At 36.8% G+C, this 27832-nt stretch overlaps 1 protein-coding gene and 1 non-coding gene across 3 annotated transcripts in view; both read right to left on the bottom strand.

Annotated features, from left to right (window-relative positions):
- Positions 1–4056: 4056 nt before the first annotated feature.
- ACADL (acyl-CoA dehydrogenase long chain) overlaps positions 4057–27832 on the bottom strand; it is a 36133-nt gene continuing 12357 nt past the window's right edge. The window contains exons 5-11 of one of the 2 annotated variants that reach the window (XM_008145209.3): positions 23776–23842; positions 22367–22531; positions 21577–21678; positions 20138–20251; positions 12687–12814; positions 10587–10673; positions 4057–5296 (exon numbers count right to left, since the gene is read on the bottom strand). In XM_008145209.3, coding sequence (XP_008143431.2) covers positions 5203–5296; positions 10587–10673; positions 12687–12814; positions 20138–20251; positions 21577–21678; positions 22367–22531; positions 23776–23842 — 757 coding nt within the window. In that variant the 3' untranslated portion in view covers positions 4057–5202. The remainder of the gene's footprint in view (positions 5297–10586; positions 10674–12686; positions 12815–20137; positions 20252–21576; positions 21679–22366; positions 22532–23775; positions 23843–27832) is intronic. The other variant, XM_028151090.2, reaches the window with a different exon arrangement.
- On the bottom strand, positions 21019–21160 carry LOC114232868 (small nucleolar RNA SNORA67). Its single transcript, XR_003618984.2, has one exon. It is a non-coding gene; the product is annotated as a small nucleolar RNA SNORA67 (small nucleolar RNA).

Here is a 27832-nt window from a genome sequence, read left to right as displayed (position 1 = left end):
TGAACAGACAATTTGCCAAAGAAGGTACTTAGAAGTTAAATATGAAAAGCTATTCATTATCATTAGCCATTAGGGAAATGCAAATTAAAACCACAAACCTGCTCTAGCTGGTTTGGCTCAGTGGATAAGAGCGTTGGCTTTCGGACTGAAGGGTCCCAGGTTTGATTCCAGACAAGGGCACATGCCTAGGTTGTGGGCTCCATCCCCAATAGGGGGCGTGAAGGAGGCAGCCAATCAATGATTCTCTCTCATCATTGATGTTTCTATCTCTCTATCCCTCTCCCTTCCTCTCTAAAATCAATAAAAATATATATTTAAAAATAAATAAAACCACAAACCTATTAGAACAAAATAAAATAAAAAATACAAGTGCTGAAGAAGATGCAGAGCAATTGAAACTCTTACATTGCTGGTAGGAAGGCAAAATGGTGCAGGCATTCTGAAAAACAGCTTGGTAATTTCTTACAAAGTTAAACATATGCTTTCCTTTCTGGCACAACAATTCCTTTCCCAGGTATTTAATCTGGGCAACCAAGATGTCCTTAAGCAAGTGAATGAATAGATAAACTGTGGGACATTCGTACAGTAGAATACTATTTATGACTAAAAAAGGAAGGCGCTGTTAATTTATGCAACATGAATGGATCTTAAATGCATTTTGCTAATAGAAAGAAGCAATTTGTAAAAGGTTATACATTCCATGATTCCATTTATATGTCAATCTCAAAATGACAAAGTTATAATTAACAGAGAACAGATCAGTGGTTGCCAGGGGTAAGAGGTACAGTGAGAGTAACCATAAAGGGCATGAGAGAATTTTTGTAGTGATGGAACTATTGTGCATCCTGATTGTGTTGGTGGTTGCATGTATCTATACACATGCTCAAATTCAGAAAACTAAAAAAAGGCATTTTTACTCCATATGTAAACATAAAAACAGAGGGTGGGGATTTGCTGGATGGTAATTAAAAAAATAAAATTTCGCCCTAACTGGTTTGGCTCAGTGGATAGAGCATTGGCCTGCGGACTGAGGGGTCCCAGGTTTGATTCCGGTCAAGGGCATGTACCTTGGTTGCAGGCACATCCCCAGTGTGGGATGTGCAGGAGACAGCTGATTGATGTTTCTAACTCTCTATCCCTCTCCCTTCCTCTCTGTAAAAATCAATAAAATATATATTAAATAAATAAATAAATAAATAAATAAATAAATAAATAAAATTTAGAAAGAAAGGGAAAAAGAGAAAATCTCTGTTATAAAAGACACTTAGGAGACAATACAAAAATATACAATTTGTGGACTGTTTGGATCCTGATTTAAACAACCTAACCCCAAAAGGCATTCTTCATACAACCAAGAAAAATTTAATGTTAATTTGGGACTATATGTTAAATTTAAGTTTTAAAGTATGGTAATGGCCTTGTAATTATGTAAAAAAAAAAAACTTCATCAGTTAGAAATGAATTCTGAAATATATGTGTGTGTGTGAAAGAAATAGGATTAAATTTGCTACTTGCTTTAACATAATTAAGAAAAAGGTATCAGGAAAGATGCATTGCCAAATGTTGAAGCTAAAGGCTCATTATGCCATCTTTCTATTTTTGAGTGTGCTTGAAGTTTTCTGTAATTTGTTTTTCTTAAAAATGGAAAATTAGGTTTCAAAAATAGAGAACTTATCTTCAACATGTATTATAAAGCACATGTATTATAAATGTCTATGGTTGGTTTCCATCGTAATGTCAAATCTTTCCAATGACTCAAAATAAATAAATGCTGTGTGTGCCAAAAATAATACTGACATATGAAAAAATCCAGTCTCTCAGAAATCTTATACCTTGAGCAGTAAACTACTAAAATTACTAGATTAGTAAAGATTTGCAGTTAGAGTTTACAATAGCATAACAAAACAGCTCCCCACCCCCGCCACAATGTCATTTCAATGACACCACTAAAGAAGTAAAGGGTAAAAATAATTTTAGAGCAATAATTATGATTCTAAAAATCTCAGCCAAAGCTCCAAAATTACTCGAGCTTTTTTATTCTCATTAATTATTTACACAGTGTGGCTTTCTTGCTGTGTTGGTCCAGTCTGTTCTTTTAAGCAATATTGTTGTTTATTGTTTCTTGAGCACTTAGCGCTGTGTGAGATACAGACCATAAATTCCCTCCCTAGCGGACAACTATCAAAGCCACACAAGCAAAACACAAAGATTAGCTATTTAAGAAATGAAAACGCAATGAAAGGTTAATAAGCATATTCTGAACTCCCTGTTTTGCTTTCAGCTTTCAGCTCGTGATATAACACATGCTTCTTTTGGGGGTGCAAAACAAGACTAGTTGGCAAGATAAGCAACCAGTTTAGAGGAGATAGAAAACATCCCAGATCGTCCCAAGAAAATATCCTTCCTTAGAGAGCCTTTCAGTTTCTGATATATATAAATCACTAGAACCTATTCTCAGCTCTGGTGGACTGCAATAGTTTGGTGTGTGTGTGAGTGAGTATGAATTAGGTCTGCCCAGCAGACATTTCTGTTCCCTTTCTTTTGATAACACCACTCTCTGTTTCAGGAACTGCTTCCCCAGTCTCTGTGTTCCTGATGGGACTGTCAATCATAGTGCGTCTTTCCCAGACCTTATACAGACACTAGAGGCCAGTGCACAAAATTTGTGCACTAGGGGCGGGGGCAGTCTCTCAGCCCGGTGTGCGCCCTCCGCAGTCTGGGGCCCCTCGGGGGATGTCTGCCTGCCGGCTTAGGACATCCCTGTCGCAGTCCAGGACCCCTCGCTCCTTACCACCCGCCTGCTTCCTGCTCCATACTGCTAGGCTCGCTGCTCCTTAGCATTGCCGCGAAGGCAGGAGAGGCTCCCTCCACCACCGCTGCACTTGCCAGCTGTGAGCCCGGCTTCTGGCTGAGCGGTGCTCCCTCTGTGGGAGCGCACTGACCACCAGGGGGCAGTTTCTGCATTGAGCATCTGCCCTCTGGTGATCAGTGCGCATCATAGCGACCGGTTGTTCTGGTCGTTCCACCATAACGGTCGCCTAGGCTTTTATTATATAGATTGTGCTCAAGGATGTGGCCCTGGGGCAGCCCAAGCTCATTTTTATAGGCCCTGTAATGACATTTCTCTGCAGTGTCCAATAGGCCAATTCGCAAAGGAAAGTAAAAATAAGTGTATGTAGTGTATGTGCTAGCAGGTGTAAGCCCTAGAATCAGGCCCTTGAGACTCTAGTTTCCACAATTCTTCAGATTATATGAGCTACTCTGCAACCTTTCAGCTAGCACACTCAAGTTTTCGCTTGGGATGGTGTGAATTGGGTTTCTTTTGTAATTTGTACCTGAAAGAATCCTAAGTTAGATAAATTGCCCAAGGTCCAGTGGCTCTTAAATGACAGAGTTATCATTCACACTCAGGTCTGTCTACTTCTACATGACAGAGGTATCCTACTATGGCAATTTACTTTGCATCCTAAAGGTGTTGCATTCCTAAAATATAGTTTTGTTTAAGACTGAGAAAGAGCCGAGACTGGTTTGGCTCAGTGGATAGAGCGTCAGCCTGCGGACTGAGGGGTCCCGGGTTCGATTCCGGTCGAGGGCATGTGCCTTGGTTGCGGGCGCGTCCCCGGTGGGGAGTGTGCAGGAGGCGGCTGATCCATGTTTCTAACTCTCTATCCCTCTCTCTTCCTCTCTGTAAAAAATCAATAAAATATATTAAAAAAAAAAAAAAAAGACTGAGAAAGAAAGGGAAAGGCGCTGAGGTGAGGGGCTTGGTCCATCTGATCCTATATTGTTTCCTGGTGGCATGGGGGAGGTGAAAGCTGCAAATACAGTAATATCGAATAAAATATTATTTTAGCTCATTTTGGTATTTAATGCATATGAGTAAGAACTCAAGCTAGCAATCATACGAACTTCCACCCAAGAGCAAATCAAAGGTGTATATAATTCCAGGAATGGTATCAAAGTGTTTTCTCTCCCCTCTGCTCTATCCAGTTTGTAATGATTGCATTAAAAATGATGTTTAAAATAAATAAATTACAACAACACCAAGAATACATATATTTGTTTCCATTTAAAAAGTACTTTATTCACGGTTTCCCCAGTATATGCAAAGAAAAACAAGTACTGAAATGATGCTAACAGTTTACAAATTAAATTAATGGCTTGTTTTTTTTTTTTTTATAAGAATTCCTTTTATGTCGCAAGTCAAATGTTGTTTCCTCACTTTCCTATTCTAAATGTTTATTTCTCTTACTGCACTTATCACGATTTGAAATTATCTTGTTTATTTACTTACTTCTTACATTATTTATTATAACCTGTTTCTTCATTTATTAGTAGGAGTCTTGCCAGTTTTATTTGTCATCATATTTTTAACAGCCTGGCATATAAGAGACATGAAGTATTCATTAAATTCACTTAAAAAGCACACTCTTCCAAAATCAAAGTCACTCTTTTGATACTGAGAAAATGTACCAATAGCTTACAACTAAAGGATGATTGATTTTTCTGTGTTCTCCTATAAAACTGGGGTGGAATTCTGTTGTAAGCCCAGGTATCAGCAGATGAGAACAAACAGCCTTCTCCAATAGGCAAAGGCTTAGCTGAGTCCAAGAAGGCTTCCTGATTCAACTAGCGCAGCTCTTCATTCATCAGCATTTTACAGGGACTCTGCATGAGCTTTGTTTGAAGAACGGGTTCCATTACTTAAAAACAGGATCTTGGGGGGAAGGTGGTAAAATTCCACTGTTCTGGGGAATTTGGAGCAAAAAAAACAGTTGAAATTATTTACAATTCTAAATTATATATATTTTTCTTTTTAAAGTCAATGTGCTGTAAATACTATTGTTTTTGTAGTATAATAAAATTACTTCTGCCTCAATTTAAAAGATTTAAGCACTTACGCTCTTTTAGAATTTTAGGGGAAAGTGAAACACTGAGGCTTCTAGAATCAGAAAAATCTTCACCTTTTAGCTTTGTAAAAAATTATAAAAGTTAAACCTTATGTTGGAGAATTTTGGAATCTTTGGATTCAAAGATTTCTTCTCCCTTTGTGTTAATCTTATATTTGCATTTGATTTTTTTTTCTATAAGACAGCACATGAAAACCTGTTTAGTGTTTCCTCCCTGTCCAGGTTGCGCTTTATCTTCAGTAGATTTAAAACCAGATTAGTTGTAATAGGATTCCAGGATGTGGGCAGATGTCTATTTGTCTCGGACAATGTCTCTTGCAATCAGCTCCTTCATTATTTCATTGGTACCACCATAGATTGGCTGAACTCGGGCATCCACGTAAGCTCTGGATAAATCAGAAGATGATTAAATGAATAAAGATGTTAGAAATTATACATTTCGTCTTACTATATAACTATTAATTACTTTAAAGTATTTAATTAAAGAAATCCAAGTAATAAACGTTTTTCATAATTACTTTTTTTCCAGTATGGCATTCATCTTTGATTGGTATAATTACCAAATTCTATTAAGATAGTAATCACCTGTATAACATTGTTTTAATTTGCTTGACGAGGTTACAAATTCAAAATAACATCTATAAGTTTGTTTTAATTTAATTTCGTAAAATTCAGCACATATAATAGCATTGTAAAAAAGGGCATTTTAGATAGCTATGGATAGAATGTTTTAATTTTTTATTATCTTTCGTTTTTCCCAAAGAAGTTGAAATCCACTGGTTTTGTAGAAAACAAAAGAGAAAATACATATTCTCTAACATCCTACCACTGCTGCTGTCATCAGGGGTATAAACTGATGCTGTAGAAAATATTACTTCCCACAAAGTTAACAAGTAACTTATTTTTTGGAAATGGTTAATAGTCACTCCCGTGGTGTCTGAGGTTAAAATACCAAGTGTCTGAGTCCACTAGCATGGGCGCAGGTGCGTGTGTGTGTGCACACACACACACACACACACACACACACACACACACAGTTATAAAAAATTCACTTTTGGTAGCCATGACCGTAACCATGACACTGTATAGTTATTTTTACCTATTCTCATCTCACTTGATCCTCTCAGCTCTGGGGTCAGAGAGAATAAATATTATATTGTTTTGCAGGTAAAGGAAATGAGAAGTTAATACATTTACTATTTAATGGGCAAACAGATAATTGGCAGACTGCAATGAGAAGGTAGGTGTCCTGCAAGTATCTTTTTTATTATATCACAATAGTTTCATCGACCCAGGCATATAGGACTAGTTATTGAGCTTTGGACTTTACTAGTAGAGAAATTCAAAGGCATTTCTTTTTCAAGCATAAAAATCTTTTTTTTTTTTTAATTGAAATTTGAAATGTGCTAGCTCTCTAGGAACCTGACCAATTCTGGATTTATCCTTCTCCATGCTTATCATAGGGCCCTGCAAAGAGTAAGCACTCAGTAAACACTGACTTGATTTAGTGTATTACAAAGGAATTTTAGTGTCTCCATACCAACTTTCTGAAGAAACTTGAAATCTGGAGACATCAGTGTTTTCAAATACATATATTTTTCTTTTGAACACATTCCATTGTTGCCTGCAAAATCCAGTCCTTGCACTTAGAGGGCCTGCCTAGCATTTCAGTCTACTTCAGCAACCTCAATGCTTTTAGACGTTTTTGGACTGGGTTAGGCTTTTTTTTTTTTTTTCACATTACAGAAGTTCCAATGGAATTGGTAATGACAGAGATCAGTAGACCTTTTTATAGGTTACTAATTAAATTCAGTCATCATCTAGAATTAACAGGGAAAGACAGCAGAATAATCAATGTTTAACCACATAAATGATGAAGCTCTACACCCCAGGCTGCTCTTCCTAGCATGGCAGGGAATCTTGAAATGGCAGACAGTAAGCCTCACTTCTCACAGGCCCCAGGCCTAATGGGTAAGACTGAAGTAATTCATGCTAAAGAGCAGCTATTTAAAAACACACCAATGAAATGAAACAAAACAAAAAAGCACCTCTTTTATCTGTGAAACCAAGACTCAGCCCCCCCCACACACACACACAAAATATAGCTTAATCTAAGGATATAAGAAACACAACTAGAATGATTATTTTCCCTACTAAATCACAGTCTGTACACATCCACATACTGTCTATGGTTTCTCATTAAGTTTTTTGATATTATCGATTACGTTCTCTCTTGCTATCTTATAAAAAAAATATTCCTTCCCTATATCTTGGGAGGAAAAATAGCAGTCTATTGGAAATTTCCCGGGATTTCAAATATGAAGTCATCAAGCCACAGTTTTTGCTTCCTACTGATCTGAAGGAACAGCCTTTTGGGCCATGTACTTGGTTGACTCCTCTTCACCGAATCGGCCTTTCTCAGAACCCGAACTAAGCCAGACAAACACTGAGCCACCACTTGTCTACTTGCCCAGCAGCAACAGCTGCTGCACAATGGAATAGGAAAATACAAACACCCATTATCATTCTACTTTCCTAGCATAGTGAATATTGGAAACAGACTGATATTGTGAGTAAAACATGAAAATGCACAGGAAAAATTTCAGTAATGATTTAATTTGTGCTAGCATAATTCAGTGTTTACTTTTGATTTCATGACTATGCAAAGGTAAAAAAATAAATATGCGTTTGATTAAGACTTGTTTGAAGTAGTTCTAAAAGGATCTACCAAAATCCAAACCCAAGGATTGATTAAAAAAAAATTGTTTAGCTACTTCATGCCCATTCCCAAGAAAGGAAAAAGTCCTACTTATTGCTGAGATTCTATAAAAGGTTATAAATTATATACATCCTGTGATTAAAGCTTTATGAACTTCCCAATGGCTACAGAAAATTAGTAAATTACATCTATGCTGAAGCTTCTGTTCTTAATGTAACTGTAATAAAATGTTTATTTTCCTCGTTAAGGACTATAAGTATATAAAATGTTTTCAATTATGCTTGCCAAAATGATGCATTTGAAAGTCAGTTTGAATACTTGTTTGATAATTTTCCCTTTAGGTATTGGTATTTAGATTAAAATTAGAAAAAGCTTTTAGAAGTCCATTGCTTTCTCATTCTCTGATTCAAAACTAAATTGGACTTCTCTCGAGACAGCAAAAACTTCCTCAGGAAAATTTTATAAGCTGAAAATATTGCTAAATAAGAGGAGGATATATTTTCTAGAGTGGTGAGGAGAATTGCCAGGGGGAGATTATTGAGGCAAAGATTTATGGAAAGAAGGAAAGAAGAAATTATGAAATGGAGGAAGAAATGTAGAAAAGGATGCTGCCTTATTGATAAACTGGTATTGCTTTGAACTTATAGCAAGGATATTCATATGTAATGCCATCAAAAGGTGTATTTTTAAAAAATTATTTATTTATTTATTTATTTATTAAAATATATTTTATTGGTTTTTTACAGAGAGGAAGAGAGAGGGATAGAGAGTTAGAAACATCGATGAGAGAGAAACATCGATCAGCTGCCTCTTGCACATCCCCCACTGGGGATGTGCCCGCAACCAAGGTACATGCCCTTGACCGGAATCGAACCCGGGACCCTTGAGTCCGCAGGTCGACGCTCTATCCACTGAGCCAAACTGGTTTTGGCAAAAGGTGTATTTAATTTATTTTAGTTTGAAGGAAGTAAAATTTCTATTTGGAAAAAATTACAACTTTCAGTTTTTTTTAGAGGAAAATAATAAAATATTTAAGATATGAAAACTTAAATTCTTTTCATATGCAGGCCGATTTTTCTGTAGGGTCTTCCCTCTTTTTCTAATTTTAAAAAAAGTGACATTTCCATAGAAGACATATAATTGGCCAACAGGTATATATGTGAAAAAATGCTAACGTCACTAACCATCAGGGAAATGCAAATCAAAATCACAAATGAGATATCACCTCAAATATTGACAAGGATGTAGAGAAACTGGAACTTTGCCTATGGTTGTAGGGAAATGCAAAATGGTACAGCTGCCATGAAAACAGCATGATGGTTCCTCAAAACATCAAATAAAACTACCATCTGATCCAGAAATCCCACTTGTAGGAATTTATTCAGAAGAATTGAAATCAGGACCTGCAGGCAATACTAGCACTCACATGTTCATTGCAGTATTATCCACAGTAGCCAAGATGTGGAAACCACCTGACTGTTCATAGACAGATAAATGGGTAAAGAAAATGTAGTGTCTACATACAGTAGAATGCTATTCAACCTTAAAAACAGGAAACTCGGCAGCATGTGATAATTTGGAAGGACCTTGAAGACATTCTGTGTAGTGAAATAAGCCAGTCACAGAAAGACAAATACCACACTGATCCCACCTATGTGAGTTATAAAAATCCACAGACTCAATAAGGAATCATGGTTGCCAGGGACTAAGGGGATGGGAAGATGGAGAGTTACTAATAATGGGCTTAAAATTTCTATTAAGCAAGATGAATAAGCTCTAGTGGTCCATACTGCAACGTTGTACCAATAGTTTACAATACTCTATAGTACACTTAGAAATTTGTGAAGCGCCCGGCTGGTACAGCTCAGTGGTTGAGTGTCGACCCAGGAACCAAGAGGTCACCGGTTTGATTCCTGGTCAGGGCACATGCTGGGGTTTCAGGTCCATCCCCAGTAGGGGATGTTTCAGGTCCATCATGTTTCTCTCTCATGAATGTTTCTATCTCTCTCTCTCCCTAAAAATCAATAAAAAAATTTATTGTGAAGAGGGTAGATCTCATCTTAAGTGTTCCTATCATGGTAAAATAAAATAAAATAAAATAGTTAATAGTCAATGCAATTTAAAGGAAGAATGACAACCTATTTTTTTTACCAATTAGATTAGCACAAAGTTTAAAAGGCAGTAACATTCATAGCTTAGGATGACACGTCATCGGACTTTGTTCATTTAAGTATGAGTTGCTACTAACGAGGAAATAATCTGGAAATTATAAAATTTAAAATATGCATACTTTTGAACTAGCAATATTACTTTTGGGACTCTGTCTTGTTACAATCGAAAACACACGTATCTAAGATAAATGTAGTAAGGTGTTTGTTGTAGCATTGCTTGTCAGAGTGAAAAACAGTAAAATAACCTGAATAATTATGGCTAATCTATAAAATATAACATTACTTAACTATTTCAAAAGTGATATTAGTCCCGTATAACAATTCAAATAAAGCCAAGCATTACTCTTTAGTATATTGGTCTCTCCACTTTCTTTAAAAATGATAAAATCTGCCTGACTGGTTTGGCTCAGTGGATAGAGCGTCAGCCTGCGGACTGGGGGGTCCCGGGTTCGATTCCGGCCAAGGGCACGTACCTTGGTTGTGGGCACATCCCCAGGGGGGGATGTGCAGGAGGCAGCTAATCGATGTTTCTCTCTCATCGATGTTTCTAATTCTCTATCCCTCTCCCTTTCTCTCTGTAAAAAATTAATAAAATATATATTTTTAAAAATGATAAAATCCTCGGGGTGAGCCAATATCATAAAGCTGTTTCCATCTGCTTGAATACACTCTGTAGTCAATTGAAAAATGAGGACTTTGCACTTTCTTTCCTTCAATGTACAAATCCAGTAATTTTTATTTTTCTTCACATCGGCCAGAGGAGTGTAACAGAATCGTCATACTCACTTTGCAATTGGGTACTCCCACATGTATCCCCAACCTCCATGGAGCTGCACACAGTCATAAGCCACACTGTTTTGTAATTCAGATGCCCTAGATGAATAAAATAAAAAAATAGAAATGGAATATTTGAAATGGATTTGCATGAGGTGCTTCACAATCAGCAAACAAGTTAGTTATCAAATGCATACATTTATCCAACAATTAAAAGTAGGCATATAGCCAACCAGAGATATAATTGTAATTTTGTATAAATTACACATGAAATAAATCTCAGGAGAATTTTCACATAATGAATACTTTCTTCATCAATTATATTTTTGGTTGAGTTTTTGTTAAGGCTATAAACAAAATGTGGAAAGCATAGACTATTAGGTTTTGGCTACTTTATGCCTGAGAGGGATAATAGTAAAAACTTGAATTGGTCTACTTTATTTAGACTCTCTATATGATCTAAGTTAACAGTATAATTATACAATTACCTATTTCCTTTTGTCTTTGAATTAATTATGTCATAACCCTCAACCCCCAAAATGTCACTTCCTACCTTAACGCTATAAGTCTGAATTTAAATAATTGTAGAAAAAAATTTTTTTAGGGTTTTCAGAAATAAACTGAAAGTAAAAATGAATACCTAAGGAGGGTTCATTACTGTTAAAGTGCATGCTATCATATAGGAAACTTATTAAAGATTATTTAGGAATTATTGTCCTTGAGACAATATGAAGTACTTGAGCAATATTCTTTTCTGATCTTATCACAATAATTTCAACTATCATTAAGGGATTTTTATTCATCTTAACATAAAAGATCAGTTAGTTCAAAATTACTTTCAACATATTTTTCAGTAGCATGAAACAAAGCAAAGGTAAGCATGGACACATTTTCCTATTAAAAATAAATTTTAACTCCAATAGGACAGGTGAGGATGTTCCCAAGAAATATAGTAACAATATGATTAATAGACAAGACTCAAGGGTAATAATATTTGGAATTCTATACATTTTTGTATTTGGTAAGTATTTCAGTGAAATATTTACCAGACTATAACTAGTTGCTTACTCTGCTACAATATGAAATGCCATATGTTTATGCATCTGTAAACCAGGTGTTTTCAAGGACAGTGAGGTCCATAACTATCCAAATATCTCTTTTTCCGAAAATATCAAGTTATTTTTACACTTTTTAAACTAATCAAGAAACTTGCTGTAAATGTCTCCCCTTCCCAAAGTGCAAGTTCTTAGTAATTTCAACCTGGCAATTTTTATTATTTTGGAATCATTACATAAAGCACTAGTCTGCATATTTCCCCATTCTACTTCTGATTGAACTGAACACAAGTTAATGAATAATGACAGGAATTTTTTCTAGGTTATTTTTGGGCTAATGAGATGTGAGAATGTTTGCTTTTAAAACAGAGACCAAACCCATGTCCAGAATCTGATTTAAACTATGTTCTTGCATCATAAAGTACACAAAAGCCTATTAGGCATCTTTTTTCAATCAACTCACGTTAATACCATTGCTAATCATCTTTAACACAAATGAAAGTCGTTCTGAACTTAATAGGATATTCTTTCCTTTCACTTAATAGAGCATGTACAACTTTTGATTGGACAGTCAGTTCTTCAGAAAATTTTCTTTGATCTGAAAACACCTTAAATAGGAAAATCCTGTCCAAGCTACTCATTTCACAGATAGCAGAATGTTGTCTCAAAAACATTAAATTTAATGATAGTTATTTAATGAAAACTGGGACTCTTCAGGACTTTTAAGTTTTACTGTAAATTTTTGGTCTCACTATACTGACACTCTTCAGATAATTTTAAATTAAACTTAAATAAACTAATCAGTCATCCTACTTCAGTCTCTTAGTGCTTTATTTTCAATAGCATGCTAAAAGTTAAATACCAACTCGAGTAATTTTTAGCATATTATAAGTAGGCTTGATGGGACCTTTCAGCATTTTTTATAAGTTGGTTCTTATTGCTAGTTTTCATTGACTCAGCCTTCTTCCTTTAGGACCCTCCAGGCTGAGTTTAAAGTGAAGAGAATTCCATAACAGTCTGCACAAACACCACATTTTAATTACTGTAGCATGCATACCAATATTTCGCCATGGAAGCCGAGGCAGAGTCCAGACGTTTTGTTTCATGCAGCAGCAGACAGCTGTCCACAAAAGCTCTGGTTACACAAATGTGTGTTTTTAATTCTGCTAGTTTATGCTGCACCGTCTTGAGTTGAAAGGAAATGAAAAATAAAAATGAGCATGGTAGAAGAGCATGTTTTGAAATACCTAGCATTTCAAACATATAATAGAAGATTTTTAGAGCAAAACAAAAGTGGAATTACTGGGTTGTGTGTTTTTCTTTCTTTCAACAACAAAAAAAAACCAAGCATAAGAGCTTAAATTTAAACACTGCTGTATTTCAATGCTAAGGAAACTTGTAAGAAAATAAAAGATGCAAAAATAAATACATAACTATCCGATGTTTTAGATGAAAAAGTTTAGACCATGTAGGGAAGCTGCTTGAAAACAGCATGACTGATGGGTGAGCACCATCTTGTGGTAGAGTCCTGTAGGTACAACTGCTGAAAAAAACACACGTATTTTCCTCTGGAATCTAAACCCATGAAGAAGTTTTCTCTGTTAGTGAAATTAAGTAATCACATTCCTCTATTCTGCTTGTTTGCCTTGGAAAAAAAATAAAGTAACAATCTGGAGTGACAACATATAAAATATTATGTTATATTGCAAAGTATTTAATCTATATCTGTAAAATGCAATAAAAGAATAAAAGAACTGAAATCTCAAGAGATCAGAGTCCAGTACCCCCAACCTCTTCTGAATCATCCCCACCCTTCCTTTTCTCTCTCTCAATAGCTTGTCTGGAAGAGTCTCTAACTTGAACTAAATGGTCAGGAATTGTCAGCACTAATATACCTATATACCTTCTCCTGTTGGCCATAGACAACCAACAGTGCCCTTGAAAATCATCTTACCTAGACCATTCTCAATCATTCTTAACTGCTCTCACTTCAATCAAATTTTCTTGTATTCCTGACTCTTGGCTCCCACACCTTGAACTTTAAGTTTATATCTGGTCTCTTTAAGCACCAACCCTCGAACTTCCTTCAGGAACTGGCTTAGATTTGAAATACTGGCTTTCTAGTCCAAAAAGACACTGCGTTAATTGACCTCTTGGGTTCAAGGTCCAGCTATGGTCAGCTGGCTCCAACTTCCTTGTGGAAATTCAGATAGAAATAGAGTTCTGTTCATTCTTCTGTGGAATATTTGAGTGAGACCTACACTGTGGCTAATTAAAAGCATGGAAGTTAATGACGAAGGTGACTCAGTGAAACTTAAACTAGAAATTAAATGTACCCCACACTGGCAAGTCCAAAGTCATGACTGAGTTCTCAAAGGGAGGTTTTGGGGACCAGATTCTTAGAGGATGCTGCCTTTACTACTGGTTACAGAAATTCTCAAGCCACAAAACCAAACCTTTCGGTATAGCTGTGGTGGGGAAAGTTTGGGTACTTTCCATTTCCGGAAAAGGGTAGAAAAGGAGTCTAATCAGACCCAGGACCAGGCAAGACCAGGGTGTGTCAGAGAGAGTAGGTACTCTGATGAACAGATTCCTTGTAAGTGTACTGACATAACGGGCTGTGCTGATGAAAAATCCAGCCGACTGCCTCTCACTTGGCTTCACACCATCCTGTTCTAGAAACAGGCAATGTGACTGGCTCCCATGATTCCAAAACCAAGCAGTCGGAAGGCTGATGACACACTTTTCCCACCTCTGTGCCTTGGACTCTAATTCAGAACATCTAAACCTCCTTCTCATTCTTTCCATTACTTTTTCTATTTCCCTTTCTAGTCGCTTAATTAGGCCAACTCCCTACCCTTTAATCAGCACAAAGTTTTCCACTCCCACCCCACATATCTGTGTCTACTCATAGAAAATCTATAGATGAAACAAGGAATGAAAAAAGGAAGGGAAATACTCGTCTATGCACTGAAAACAGATGAGGATATGTTCCACGGAAATCCCTGAAACTCAGTTCTAAGCCTGCTTCCAGCTCAGTTCAGTGACACTCCGTTTGGAAAGTAAGGGGGAACCTGACAAGTCTCAAGACACTTTTGCCCTCCCCTCCCCAGTGGGCGGCATGTTTGAGACTTTATGCACTATTTATAGGAGAGAATAAAAAACTCCAAGACCAATTCTCTCATATGAGAGCTGTTCCAGTGGGAATGCTGGGAGCTTCCAGAGGCGGAAGTTAAATTTCAGACCAGCCTGGGCTCATTTAGAATTCTTGTGTCAGCGCATTCAGTGAGGTCCAGAGGTCTGAAGGAATAAATGCCTCCAATGGTACATCATTTACTCTCTGGAGATACAGAGATTAAATATTTACAATTTCTTGGCATTGAGTTGGGTGTTACTATGAAGATTTGGTCTTTGCTCTTCAGACACTGTGTCATACTTTTAGAAATTATTCTCTAATGAATAGCAGTTACTAATTGTACCACACATTATTAGCAAGGTACTTTTTGTGAATGATCAACATGCTCATAGCAGTACTGTTTAACATTCATTAACAGTTGCTAATAGATAATACTGCAGCTAGCATTAAAAAAATTCCCTTAAGTTACTAAGTAGACCAGGTAGAGTCTCTTTCAGACTTCTGAGTAAAAAAATATTCTTAGAATCATAGAATTGTGGAAATGGAAGACACCTTGGAAAGTTATCTAGCCCCAGTATTCCATTTAAACAACACCATTAGTTGAACTCTCATATGTTATACCTGAAATATAAAATATAACATCTTAGGTTTGCTATCTAATATTGTAGTTAATTAATCCTACACTCAAGGTCTTAAGAACTGAATATTCGGTTTTTGGAGGAATGTGAGAAAGAAGTGTTGTTTTCTTCTCCTATTTCTTTTTCTAATACTTTGTGTCCTTAGAATCAAGAGCACATGTCACCTAGGAAATAACTAAAGCTTGTGTTAAGAAAGAACGCTGAATTTTCACTTCATTGAACATAGGTGAACATGTATGAAGGGAAGGAAAAAGAATAAAATCTATCTTCCTTAAATTTCCAGGTAGTAAGACTAGAGCCTGAATTAAGAGTGTAGGTTCCAGAGTTAGAATATCTGTGTAATCTTGGGCAAGTTACTTAACCTCTCTATGCCTCAATCTCCTTATCTGTAAAATAAGGATAAATATAATAGTTATTATGCAGAGTTGCTGTGAAAAAAAACATGAGACAATCCATTTAGCAATGTCTGGCACACAGGCACAATGCAAAGTAATGATAAATGACAGTCATTATAATTATTTAATATCAGAATTTTACTGTTTTATTGTCTATTCCATGAAAAATCATAAGACTTAACATCAAATATGGAAAGTATGAATGAAATGGAAATCCTATAACTACTTAAGTATGGTAGTTCTCCATCTAAAAAAAATTTATTGATTGATGAAAGAGAGAGAAAAAGAAGAGAGAGAGAGAGAGAGAGAGAGAGAGAGAGAGAGAGAGAGCAATTTGTTGTTTCATTTACTAGTATTTACACATTCATTGGTTGATTCTTGTATGTGCCCTGACCAGGGATCAAATCCTCAACCCTGGTGTATCATAATAACGCTCCAACCAACTGAACTATCCGGATAAGACTAAATTTGGTAGGTCTCCATCTTAAAAAGAAAACAAGTTTTTGTGAAATGCATCCAAATGGTCAGAAAGGACCAACATGTTCAAAATTCAAGGATAAAAAAGAGAAAGAAAACAGAATTGTTATGTGCTCATAAAATGACATTTGGCTAAGTATAATATGGCATTTAAAGGTCTTCTATTTCAATTTAATAACCAGAACCATAATGTACCCAGCACTAGAATAGGCTGTGTGGGCATGTATCGGTCATTCATCTTCTCTGAATAATAGATTAAGTTCCTAGATTCAAAATGGAAATATTATTCAAATATACTTATTTATATAAAACAGAGAAATTAGAAGAAATATCTCAGAATTCTCAAAACATACATTTCCTTGGAAAATACTACTTGTCAATAACATAGTGATGGAAGCAAAATGCTACTTTTGAAATTACCTTTGAAAGAAGGAAACCAAAAATGGCACCTGCTTTGAAAAGGATTAAAATTATTTCTTCTTTTTTTTGTTATTTTACATATATATTAACAAATATTTCCTTCATATTTAAAATCCAGGAAATGTCAAAACACATTTAACATTCTTAGTTATACAATCTGGGTAATATTGTAGTCATCTTTGTTGTGATTTAATATGAATTCCATAAATATAGGAATTGTATATTTCTAAGGGGATGGAAAATATGTCTATTTAGTTCATTTTTATTTATATATTTTTTGTTAATCCTCACCTGAGGATATTTTTTTCATTGATTTTTAGATAGAGTGGAGGGGGAGAGACAGAGAGAGAGAGAAACATCAATGTGTAAGAGACACATTGAATGGTTGCCCCCCACCTGAGCCATGACCAGGGCCAGGGATCACGCCCGCAACCAAGGTATGTGCCCTTGGCCAGAATAAAACCCCCAGGACCCTTCAGTCTATAGGCTGATGCTCTATCCACTGAGCCAAACTGGCCAGGGCTAGAATGTTTTTAATAAGCATTTTTTATGTGAAAGTGGTGGTGGCTGGATTTCAGAAGCAAATGACACTAATTCCATTTTGGGTAAAGTTGGGAAAGTCAGAGTGAAACCCAGTGGTATTACTTCCTTCATATTGCTAGAAGTCTTGAGTGTTTACTTCCAGAGTCATACCTATGAAATTACAACTGAGCACACAACCTTTTTAAGGCAATCAATATATATTTTCTCAGTGAAACAATGGATGTCACTATCTTTTCACGGGGAGATTCTTGGCATTTGAGTGAGACATTAGTTGGTGATCTCTGAGTTACAGAATGTTTAACATCACTAGACTCCAGGGCTTACATCTCAAGTCTCCGTAATATCCTCCCTGACTCTTCTAAATGCCTGGGGAAGAGGGCCGTCATCGAGAATCACTAATATCAGTATTTCAGTGATACATAAATGAAAGGGAATATAAAGTATAATATCTAGGGAGGTCAAATTATACTGTTTTTAAAAATGTTTTCTTGACCAGATGTGTGCCTCATGTTTACAAATTCAGAACAACTGTATTTAGAGCTGTTATGTCAATAAGGAAGTTAGGATGTAAAGACATATTTTTAGAACGGGAAAATGTTGTTGATGAACATATAGGTAGCAAATAGGTCCCAAAATGACATGGAGTTTGTCCAGTTGATAAAAAAAAAAAAACTCCCTCTATTGGAACAAAATAGAGGAAGATCTTATATAATGGGGGGAGGGGGCAGCTAATTTAATGAGAGCTTACAATATTCTGAGCACTTCAGGTATGTTACCTCATCTAGTGCTCATAGTAATCTATGGGGTGATGTTACTCACATCTTACAAACAAGGAAATACTCTGAGAGAGATAATACAACTTGCCTAAACCACAGATATTCAAGTAACTATGCTAAGATTTAATTGAATTCAGTAAATTTAACTTAATTTACTTTCTACAATGTTGGTTCTAAAAAACTACCAATGTGTTTCATCTCTCCTTTTGCCTTCACAAGGCCTTTCAGCCAAGTCATTCTGTTATGGAGGATATATTAAATCTTATGCTAACCAACAAAATAACCTTTTTAATTAAATAATATATAATGAACAATGCATCTCCCCGAATCAGGGAAGAGGAGGTATGCCCAAAGGCCCAGTTTGTCATGCCTGCCATAAATCACTAACAACCTTTTGAGCATATTACAGAAACCAGCTTCGGGGAAGGAGGTTGACTCCAGCAACCAGATGATCTGGTTCAACCATAAAAACTGGACCTTCACTTGCCCACTTTGAAAATAATCATCGGAATGGACTGTGCTAACTTATACATAGAGAACTTTCAACCCTCCTCCCCCTGATTTATTTGTTCTGCTTTCCCTATCCCTCCTGCTAAGAACCCTAGCCTGCACTGAGATGTTAAGATGGCCTTTGGGATGAGAGTCCCCACCTTCTCAGGTGGCTGGCACTTGAATAAACTGCCTTCCTTCTTACCAGCACCTGTCTTAGGAGTTTGGCTTTAATTGTGGCAGGCAACAATAACTGCATTCGGTTACAATTCTACTTAAGACTTTTCAAGTAGATTTCCAAATCCAGGTGTTTTCTTTTTGTTGGTAAAATGTTTCAACAATTGGACAACTGCATTGTTAATAAACTGTTCCTTCATTTAAGGTGACACTAGAGGGTCTAAAATTTGATTGGAATATTTGGTGATTATGGCCACCATATACTGAGTTCTTTTGAAAATACCTTAAAATCCTGGCAAAGCCCACATTTAATTAAACACCATCATCCACTTTCTCTGTGCTTGAACCTAGGCCGCTAAAACCTTCTAGAAAGGCTGATACACAAAAAATCAGAAGGTACCCCTATAAATTCATGATCAGTAACTTAAATGGGTCCTTAACACTGCTAGCAGGCTCACTGTATTTCTCTAGCTAGTTCTATTTTTCACTCTGAAGAGGGTATTTCAAACTTTCCTTACTCTCCTCCAACACTGGCATCCCCGTTTATTCACATCTTTTCCCCTTATTGTCATGTAAAGAAATGCAAGTCTTCAGAAGAGAGCTTTTGTAATTTTCTACCGGTAGAGCTGAACCCATGCCCACCCTTTCCTCTTTTCTTCCAGTTACGAGGGAGAAAGTAACTCTCCTGTAGGGATGGGAAGGCCTATCTTTCCATGTGCTTTGGCACCCATATCTTTACACCTTCTCACAGATCAGGTGCAGTTAATTATCTGGTCCATACCTACAATCTATCCCTCTTTACTAAATCCTTTTTCTAGTTCTTAAAATATGCTTCAGCATTTTCATCCTAATAATAATAACAACAATTAATAATCTCCAAGTATCTCATTTGACCCCAATATACCCTTTCCCTACTCCTTCCTCACCTTTTCTCTCCAATTAATAGTCACAGCCAAACTCAGGAAAGAGTTGCCTGCCATCAGTATCTTTACTTCCTCGTTTCCATTTACCCCTCTGGTATCACCTCCACAGGAGTGCATTAATAGCTTTTACAAAATAACCTCCACATCATGTCCAGTGGGCACTCTTTGACCTTACTCATATTTTTCCCTCCAGGTAGCCTGGGCCCTACTACCTCCTACTTGAAGTTCTTTCTCTCAGCTTCTGTGGTGCTTGCCTTATGAGCTGTCTCCTTTTTAGGTGTTCATTTTCAGTTGCCTTTGTAGGCTCTTCCCTTCCTATTTCACCTTCAAGTTTTGTAATATTTTTTCTCAGGTTTCTGTCCTAGGATGTCTTCTTGTCTTACTGTCTACTCTCTCTCCCTCAATGATCTCATCCACTTCCATGGATTCTAATACCACCTGGATGAAAATTACTCCATATTTATGTTGAGCCTAGACCCATTTCAGAAGGGTAAATTGATGTTATCTAATACTAAACCATGACAACAAGCTTACCTGTATATGTGCCACTGTTTTCCCAAAAGCTTTTCTTTGTTTAACGTAGTCCCTGGTTTCTTCAAACATGAATTCACTGGCTGAAACTCCTAACTCGGCAATCAAAAGCCTTTCCTATAACCCAGAAATTAGATCTTAAACAAGTGATTTTCACATAATTTCAATGATAATAAATCTCATAAATAATCTTTATAAAACTCCAATTAATTTAGTTTTTAACTTTTATATAAGAATATTTGACATATCTGTAATAGCTCCCTAAAGCAAACCATTTATTTTTATGATTGATTCTCTTTAATATATATATATATATATATATGTAATTTATTAAACCCCCTCTTCTTTCTATGCATCTATGAGAAAAGAAATTCTGAAGTTGTTTTTAATCTATTGATCTCTGAACAGCACATATCCTGCAATATCTGTGGAAAATAACATTTTAAAGCACCTAGGTTAAATTCTGCCTATTAGTGTAAAAGTGTCCACAGTCAGTTAAATTCCATCTTGCTGGTGATTTTCATATTCCACTTCTATGCCAGTGTTCCTAGCCCTGGTCCCCCGTTTCATGTTTAGCCCATGCTGTGCCAGTTACTAGGCAGATGCAGCCTCTTAGGTGAGGCTCAATGATCACTCAGCAACCACACTCCAAAAACACAGATGTGGGGGCTGAGCCTATGTGGCTAAAACTATTTGGTCTGAACTTAACATTTTCCCTTTAGATTCTCTGGTATTATTAAAAAAACAAAAAAACAACAACAAAAAACTACCAATGTTTTGGCTGATATTTCTTTGCAAAGAGATATAAATTCTTTTTTTTCCTCCTTCAGCATGTGATGAGAAGAGGGCATAATCTATTCAGAAGGAACTTGGGATTGAAGAATACATGTAGGCAGCCAAGGAAAGGCAATGGAAATTATGCATCACCTTCTTCTCTGAAAACCTGAGACATGCAGATTTTATTCCATGTTGCTCCTATCCTGAGGAGGGGACTATTAGGCCCCTTGGGAGGGAATCAACTTGGTTGAGATAAAATGTCTTATTTTTTAAAAATCTCTTACCATACTCTATTCTTCCATTTCATTCCACTCTCTCCTTCAGTTTAAATGTTTGCCTATTGATCTGTCATGAATTCACTAATCCTGTTTTCTACTGTGCCCAGACTCTATATTCATTCAATGGAGAGATACAAATTCTTGACTTGTGGTTCAGAAGCTAAAATCATTCCAAGAAGGAATCAAAGAACTGAAATATCTATTTTCCCTATTCACTTATAAGCTTTAAATGAGTATCCCCAAGTTCAGTTATTTACTTATGTAGCCTACAAAATTCATATTTTCCTTTTACTTTAAGTTACAGTCGAATGATCGGCTATATCACAAGTTTTATATACATGGATTTATATAGTTCTATAGTATTCTATTCTATTTAACACTTCTCACCTGTGGAAGCTCTTGCATGAGGTAATAGAAGCCTTTATTCTCTTCTCCAAGCAGGGCGCTAGCTGGCAACCGTACGTCTTCAAAGAATAATTCTGCAGTGTCCTAAGAGATCATACAACTAAGTACAGAATTATTTTATTTAAATCTCACAATAACCTGATGAGATTATTTCCATTAAACAAACAAACAAAAACAACAAACCAACTGGGAGCCAAGTTGGCGTGGTTAATGAACACAACTAGTAAGTGGTAAACCAGGGATGCAAACCCAGGTTCAACTGATTCCAAAACTTCTGGCTTTTCCACTGCAATACACCATCATTCTAGCTCCAATACTGTCCAGATCTGTGGGTACTGAGGACTAAGGGTTTCTAATGCACATTAAATAAAATATTTTTCTTTTCAGCAACAAAAAATTACCAAGTAATTAGCAAAGAATAGAAAAATAGTCTGTTCTTAGTTCTCCCTTTTCTTTAATCAATTTCATAAATAGGGGGCCTATTATCATTTAGTTAATTTTGCCATTTCTAAAGCAGATTTTAAAATATCCCGATTCACTTTTACTGCCGACCACTAGGAGGAGGTAAAGCTGCATGAATGGTGGAATGAATCCCTTATCTTTTCTGAAAAGCATATTTTAGGAATTCAGCATTGGAAGGTATGATTGTGCTTTATGAAGTTCTCTATATAAGGCATAATCGAGTAAATTCAATTATTTATAAATAATAATTTATTAATAAAAATTGATTAATCTCAATTATTACCTAAATATGATTCATAGTATGACTTACCTGAGCTTTCATTCCCATTTTATGTAGCTTTCGTCCCTTGATAAATCCTTTCATTCCATCTTCCACCAGAAAAAGGCTAATGCCATGGGCAGGGGAGCGAGCTTCGCGATTTGTGACTGCCACTACTATCACGACGTCACTTAGCCACCCATTGGTAATGAACACCTGGAAAACCCCAAGCACACTGTGATGCTCCACACTAACCCACATCCATGTGCATGCAAGTCACGATTAGGGGAAAGCATATTCACGAAGACTAAACCAGACAAGGCATGCGTTATAACTCTATATTCTATCCATGCTTTATATAACTCTATATTCCATCCATGCTTTATCACTCTATGTTCTATCCATGCTTTATAACTCTATATTCTATCCATGCTTTATAACTCTATATTCTATCCGTGCTTTATAACTCTATGTTCTATCCATGCTTTATAACTCTATTCTATCTGAAGCATTAATTAGTTATACGTAAGGTTATTAAATAGAAGGAAAATAGCCCAATGCTTCAAAGAAAGAAGCCTATGCAGGCCTTACAGGAAATGAACATCTTTTCTTAACACTCAGTCAACAACAAATTATTTACAGAGTGTATACTAGACAGTTTTAGGTAAACAAATCCTCTGCCATCAGTGACATTAGATTCTAAGGCAGGGGTCCTCAAACTACGGCCCACGGGCCACATGCGGCCCGCCGAGGACATTTATCCGGCCCGCCGGGTGTTTTTGCCACCCCTGCCTGTCCTGCTTAGCAGCCGACTCGTCCAGGGCCCGCAGTGCGCATGTGTGGAATGTGCGCTGCACTCTCCGACTCCCCTCCTTCTCTCTGAGGGACAGTGAACTGGCCCCCTGTTTAAAAAGTTTGAGGACCCCTGTTAAGGGATATACAGTATTTACTCTGGAGCCTGTGTGTAACCTTACTTGAAGAAGCTTTTCAATTTTATTGTGGGTTGATGGGCTCTCAGAAGGATTGAAGGGCTCTCAAATTCAATCAACGGTATCTTTTTCTCCTAAGATCTTTTGAAACTCTTCCTGATAATACAAGAAAGAGTTTTCCCCAGTTTCTCATCAATTCATTGCTATAGTTAGTCCCATATTTGGACAATGTGAGCCTTACCTTCCCCTTTTCTGGTTTGATGAGGTTGTTTGTTTGGAATCAAAAACAATATATTTTATATATGAGTGAGGGGTGTGCAAAATGAAACACAGAAATGGAACAGATCTTATATAACATAAATGTTGCAAAATTCTGTTTCCAAAACACAACTCAATTCCTGGGTAAACTCAAATAATCTCAGTTCCTGTGTGAGCCTCTCTAGGTAGAATCAATAATCAATAGTCTTTGAGACACTGTCACCCATGGCATCACTCTGGAAAGAAGGGCTATGGAAGCTCCTCTATACACACCTTGCTGCCATTAAGAACCCAGTCACTTCCATCCTTTTTAGCATGTGTTCTTACTCCTTGCAAATCACTGGAATTGAAAAAACAAACAAAACGATGAACATTTCATTAGTTAATAAAAATTGAATTATGCCAATGTTGTTAGGAAAGTATGAATATAACATGATAATTCAAAGTGGTTACACCATTATAAAAAATGTTCTTTAGTATGAAAAATGTTCACACAAATGCATTAAAAATCGTATCTAATATATGCTAAATCATTTATACAAATAAATATGTGATTTAAAAATACATAAACTAGACAGATATTATAGAGCATAACCAGGCCCAATAAGCATTCAAGATCCCCAAATTGGACTCAGATGACTTTTCAAGGCCCACCATATCCCTGAGATCATTTGCCACATTGTTCTTGCCTCTGTTCACCTTGCTTCCTTTCCCTACCTCTATTGATCAAAAGCTTAGCTATTTAAAAGATTGCTTCAAATGCCACTTCCCCTAACAAGCCTCCTCTCAAAGTAGACTATTTTTCTAAATATAAAATAGTTTATATTTTTTAATAATATCAACAAATATTCATGATTAATACATGAAAAAACACAGACAATATTCTAGACAAAGGAGAAATTGATTTAATAAATAATTTTGCTTCCTGGAATGAACATTTAAAAAATATATTCTTTCAGTATTTCTCCAGGGAAACAGATACACACATATATGCATTTTTATAAAAATGGAACCATATATATAATTTTGATCTCTTAATAATAAAATTTAAAATATTACAGCCTGAGCTTTGCAGAAACAAGTCTTAGGTGTTCACTTCTGCTTTGCCACACCTTTACGCTCTTCCTCTGCATTGCCTGTTTCCCATTGGCCTATACGTTGCCTCTCTCCTATGTTTTTCAATAAGACACATTTTATTAGCAGCATAGAATTTCATCCTATGGATTTATAATGTTTTCTTAAAAACAATCTATTCTTGTGGAACATTTAGATAGCTTCCAGTTCCAAATATCCTATAATGACTAATGACCCCAAAGAGGGCAGGTCCTAATCCCTGGAATGTGCAAGTGTTACCTTATATGGAAAACGGGTTTTGCAGTTATGTAACATGAGATGGGGATTACCTAGATGGATACTAAATGCAATCACAAATGTTCTAATGAGAGAGACACACAGCGAGATTACTGACAGAAGTGGAGGGCCAACATGAACAAAGAAGCAGAGATTGGAGCCATATCACAGGGCAAGGAATGCCGTCAGCCACCAGAAGTTGGAAGAGGCAACAGGTGGATTCTCTTTACATAAGGATCACACTATCTCTCTATTTTACAAAGATTATTATGATAGCCAAATAAGAAAATCAGCATGAAAGCATATAAAATGTTAAAGTACAGATGTACATAATTATACATAACTAGAGGCCTGGTGCATGAAAATTCATGCACTGGAGGGGGGGGTTCCCTCAGCCCAGCCTGCCCCCTCTTACAGTCCAGGAGCCCTCAGGGGCAGGAGGTGATCTGGCGATCAGTGGAAGGCAACGCCCCCATCACACCTCTGCTGCTGCCACTGCCAGCAGCGCAAGCCTCAGCCAGCCCTGGTTACTTGAGCCTTGGGAAGCCCTGGGCAGCTGGGGGCTGAGGGGACTGGGGGACTCCAGAGGCAGGCACACAGTGGGGCTGAGGGGACTGGGTGCCACCATCTTGTGGCTGTGGGCACTGCCATCTTTGAGGGCGTGGCAGTCAATTAGCATATTCCCACTTTATTGGCTGTGGGCGATGCCATCTTTGTGATGGCATGAAGGTCAATTAGCATATTCCCTCTTTATTAGATAGGATGGAGTTTCCTATGTATGTAGAAGGGGAAAGGGCCAAGGATTTTTAGCAAACACAACCTTTTTCTGTGAAAGCCAAATCAAAGCAAGAAAACAGAGTGGCCTGCATCTCTGAAAGCAGGTGAAATGAACCATGTCCCATCTTCTTTATTCTTTCCCTCCCATATGCTTTTGCTTTATTTTCACCGTAATTCCTCAAAACTTTAATCTTCTTCATGTGCGGCTTTTTTCCATTCTTGCATTCTCTTGCCCACATGGCCCCTTTTCTTATCTCTAAATAAGCAAACTGATTGACTATTTTTCCATTACTCTCACAAACTTCCAAAAAACACTGCCTCTTTTTTCTCTATTCTTATTCTCACGTTCCTTCATAGTTAATAACCACAGATAAGGACAGATAATCTAAATAAACGAGAATTAAGCAAGCCTTTGTTTGTATGAGTTCAGCTGGAGATAAATCAAGATCTCGAATTTTCTGTTGCCTCTAACATGCAGTAGGTTGGAATTGGAATATAGTAAGTATGATGCCTCAGAATACTGGGCAGTCAGCCAGTTATCTTAGGGAATTATCTTAAAAGCAAAGGAAGAAGATTCAATTACTACTTCTTTTAGGTCACATTTTTAGGCAAAAGAAATAGTCAAAATCCTTTTATTTTGGCAAAATTAAGTATCAGTATTGGCTTATACTTATAGATTTATATCTGAGAAAGATAAATACAATTTAAGCACATTGCCAAATGACGCTATGGAATATTAAGACATTTAAAAATAGCCCTGGCTGTGTGGCTCAGTTGGTTGGAGCGCCATTCCATACACCAAAAGGTTGTGGGTTTGATTCTCAGTCAGGGCACATACTTAGCTTGTAGGTTCTATCCCCGAGTCAGAACACATATGGGAGGCAGCTAATCTGATCGATGTTTCTCTCTCTCCCTTCCTCTCTCTAAAAATCAATAAAAACATATCCTCAGGTGAGGATTAAAAATAAATAAAAATAAACAGTACTATCAAAAGAGAAAATTTAAAATATTACAGCCTGAGCTTTGCAGAAACAAGTCTTAGGTGTTCACTTCTGCTTTGCCACACCTTTACGCTCTTCCTCTGCATTGCCTGTTTCCCATTGGCCTATACGTCGCCGCACTCTTTAACATAAAACATATCCCTTACCATGTTGGCTTGTCAAACTACTGTCCCCTCTCTACACTTCTTTTACCGCCCAATAGAAAAAGATTAGTCTCCATTCTCTGCCTGTTTCTCAATACCCATACCACACCTTCCAAAGTAACTTCTGCCCTTCCTCTACTGAAGTCACAACCAAAGGTCACCAGTAGCTTGCCATGACCTTTTCTCAGCTCTCAACCTCCTTGTGGCCTTGACATTACTAACCCCTCACTCCTATCCTCCCGTCTTTTCAAACTCACTTCTACTTGTGCTCATGACAGACACTTGGCTAGATTTCCTTCAAAATCAATCCTCTCTGTTGCCACAAATTTTTTTTTACAGGTTCAAGGCAAACGTAATACCCAAGCTTTCCACCCTTTCGTTTTACCCCTTAAAATCCGGTTCCACCATGTGGAAGCTTTTCTCCCCGTTCTTGAATAACTGATTATTTTTCATTTACCAGATCTCATTTAAATATAGCAACTTTTTTTCTTATTAATTTCACCCAAGGATTTTTTTTCCATCAGTTTTTTAGAGAAAAGAAAGGAAGGGGAGAGACACAACCATGTGAGAGAGATTGATTGCCTCTGGCACATCCCCTGACTGAGCCTGCAACCGAGGTACGGGCCCTTGAACAAAATCAAACCCGAGACCCTTCAGTCTGTAGGTAGATGTTCTAACCACTGAGCAACCGACCAGGGCAATATAACGACTTTCTATAGGCTTTCTATAGCATTTCCGGCTCTAACATAATAAAGTACTTCTCATAGCTAAGTTTGTTTTTCCCTTCCCTACCAAGCTCACATGCACCATTAGTCTCTAGCATAGTACCTTGTTTTCCTCACAGTACTTACTACTTATCACAATTTATAATTGTGAATATATATGTTTATTTGTTTCTTACCTCAATAAGCACATAGGTTGCATCTGTTTTGTTCACCACTATATACATTGGCACCCTAAGGGGTCTTACTAAGTTACTGTCAAATGACTGAGTAAATAAACGTATTCATTTTTATGAATGGCTTTTAAAACCTATTGCCACTCCAGCCTGTATCCAGA

This window comes from Eptesicus fuscus, chromosome 11 (genome assembly GCF_027574615.1).
Source record: "Eptesicus fuscus isolate TK198812 chromosome 11, DD_ASM_mEF_20220401, whole genome shotgun sequence".
NCBI lineage: Eukaryota > Metazoa > Chordata > Mammalia > Chiroptera > Vespertilionidae > Eptesicus > Eptesicus fuscus.
This window is presented reverse-complemented; position numbering and strand designations above follow the sequence as displayed.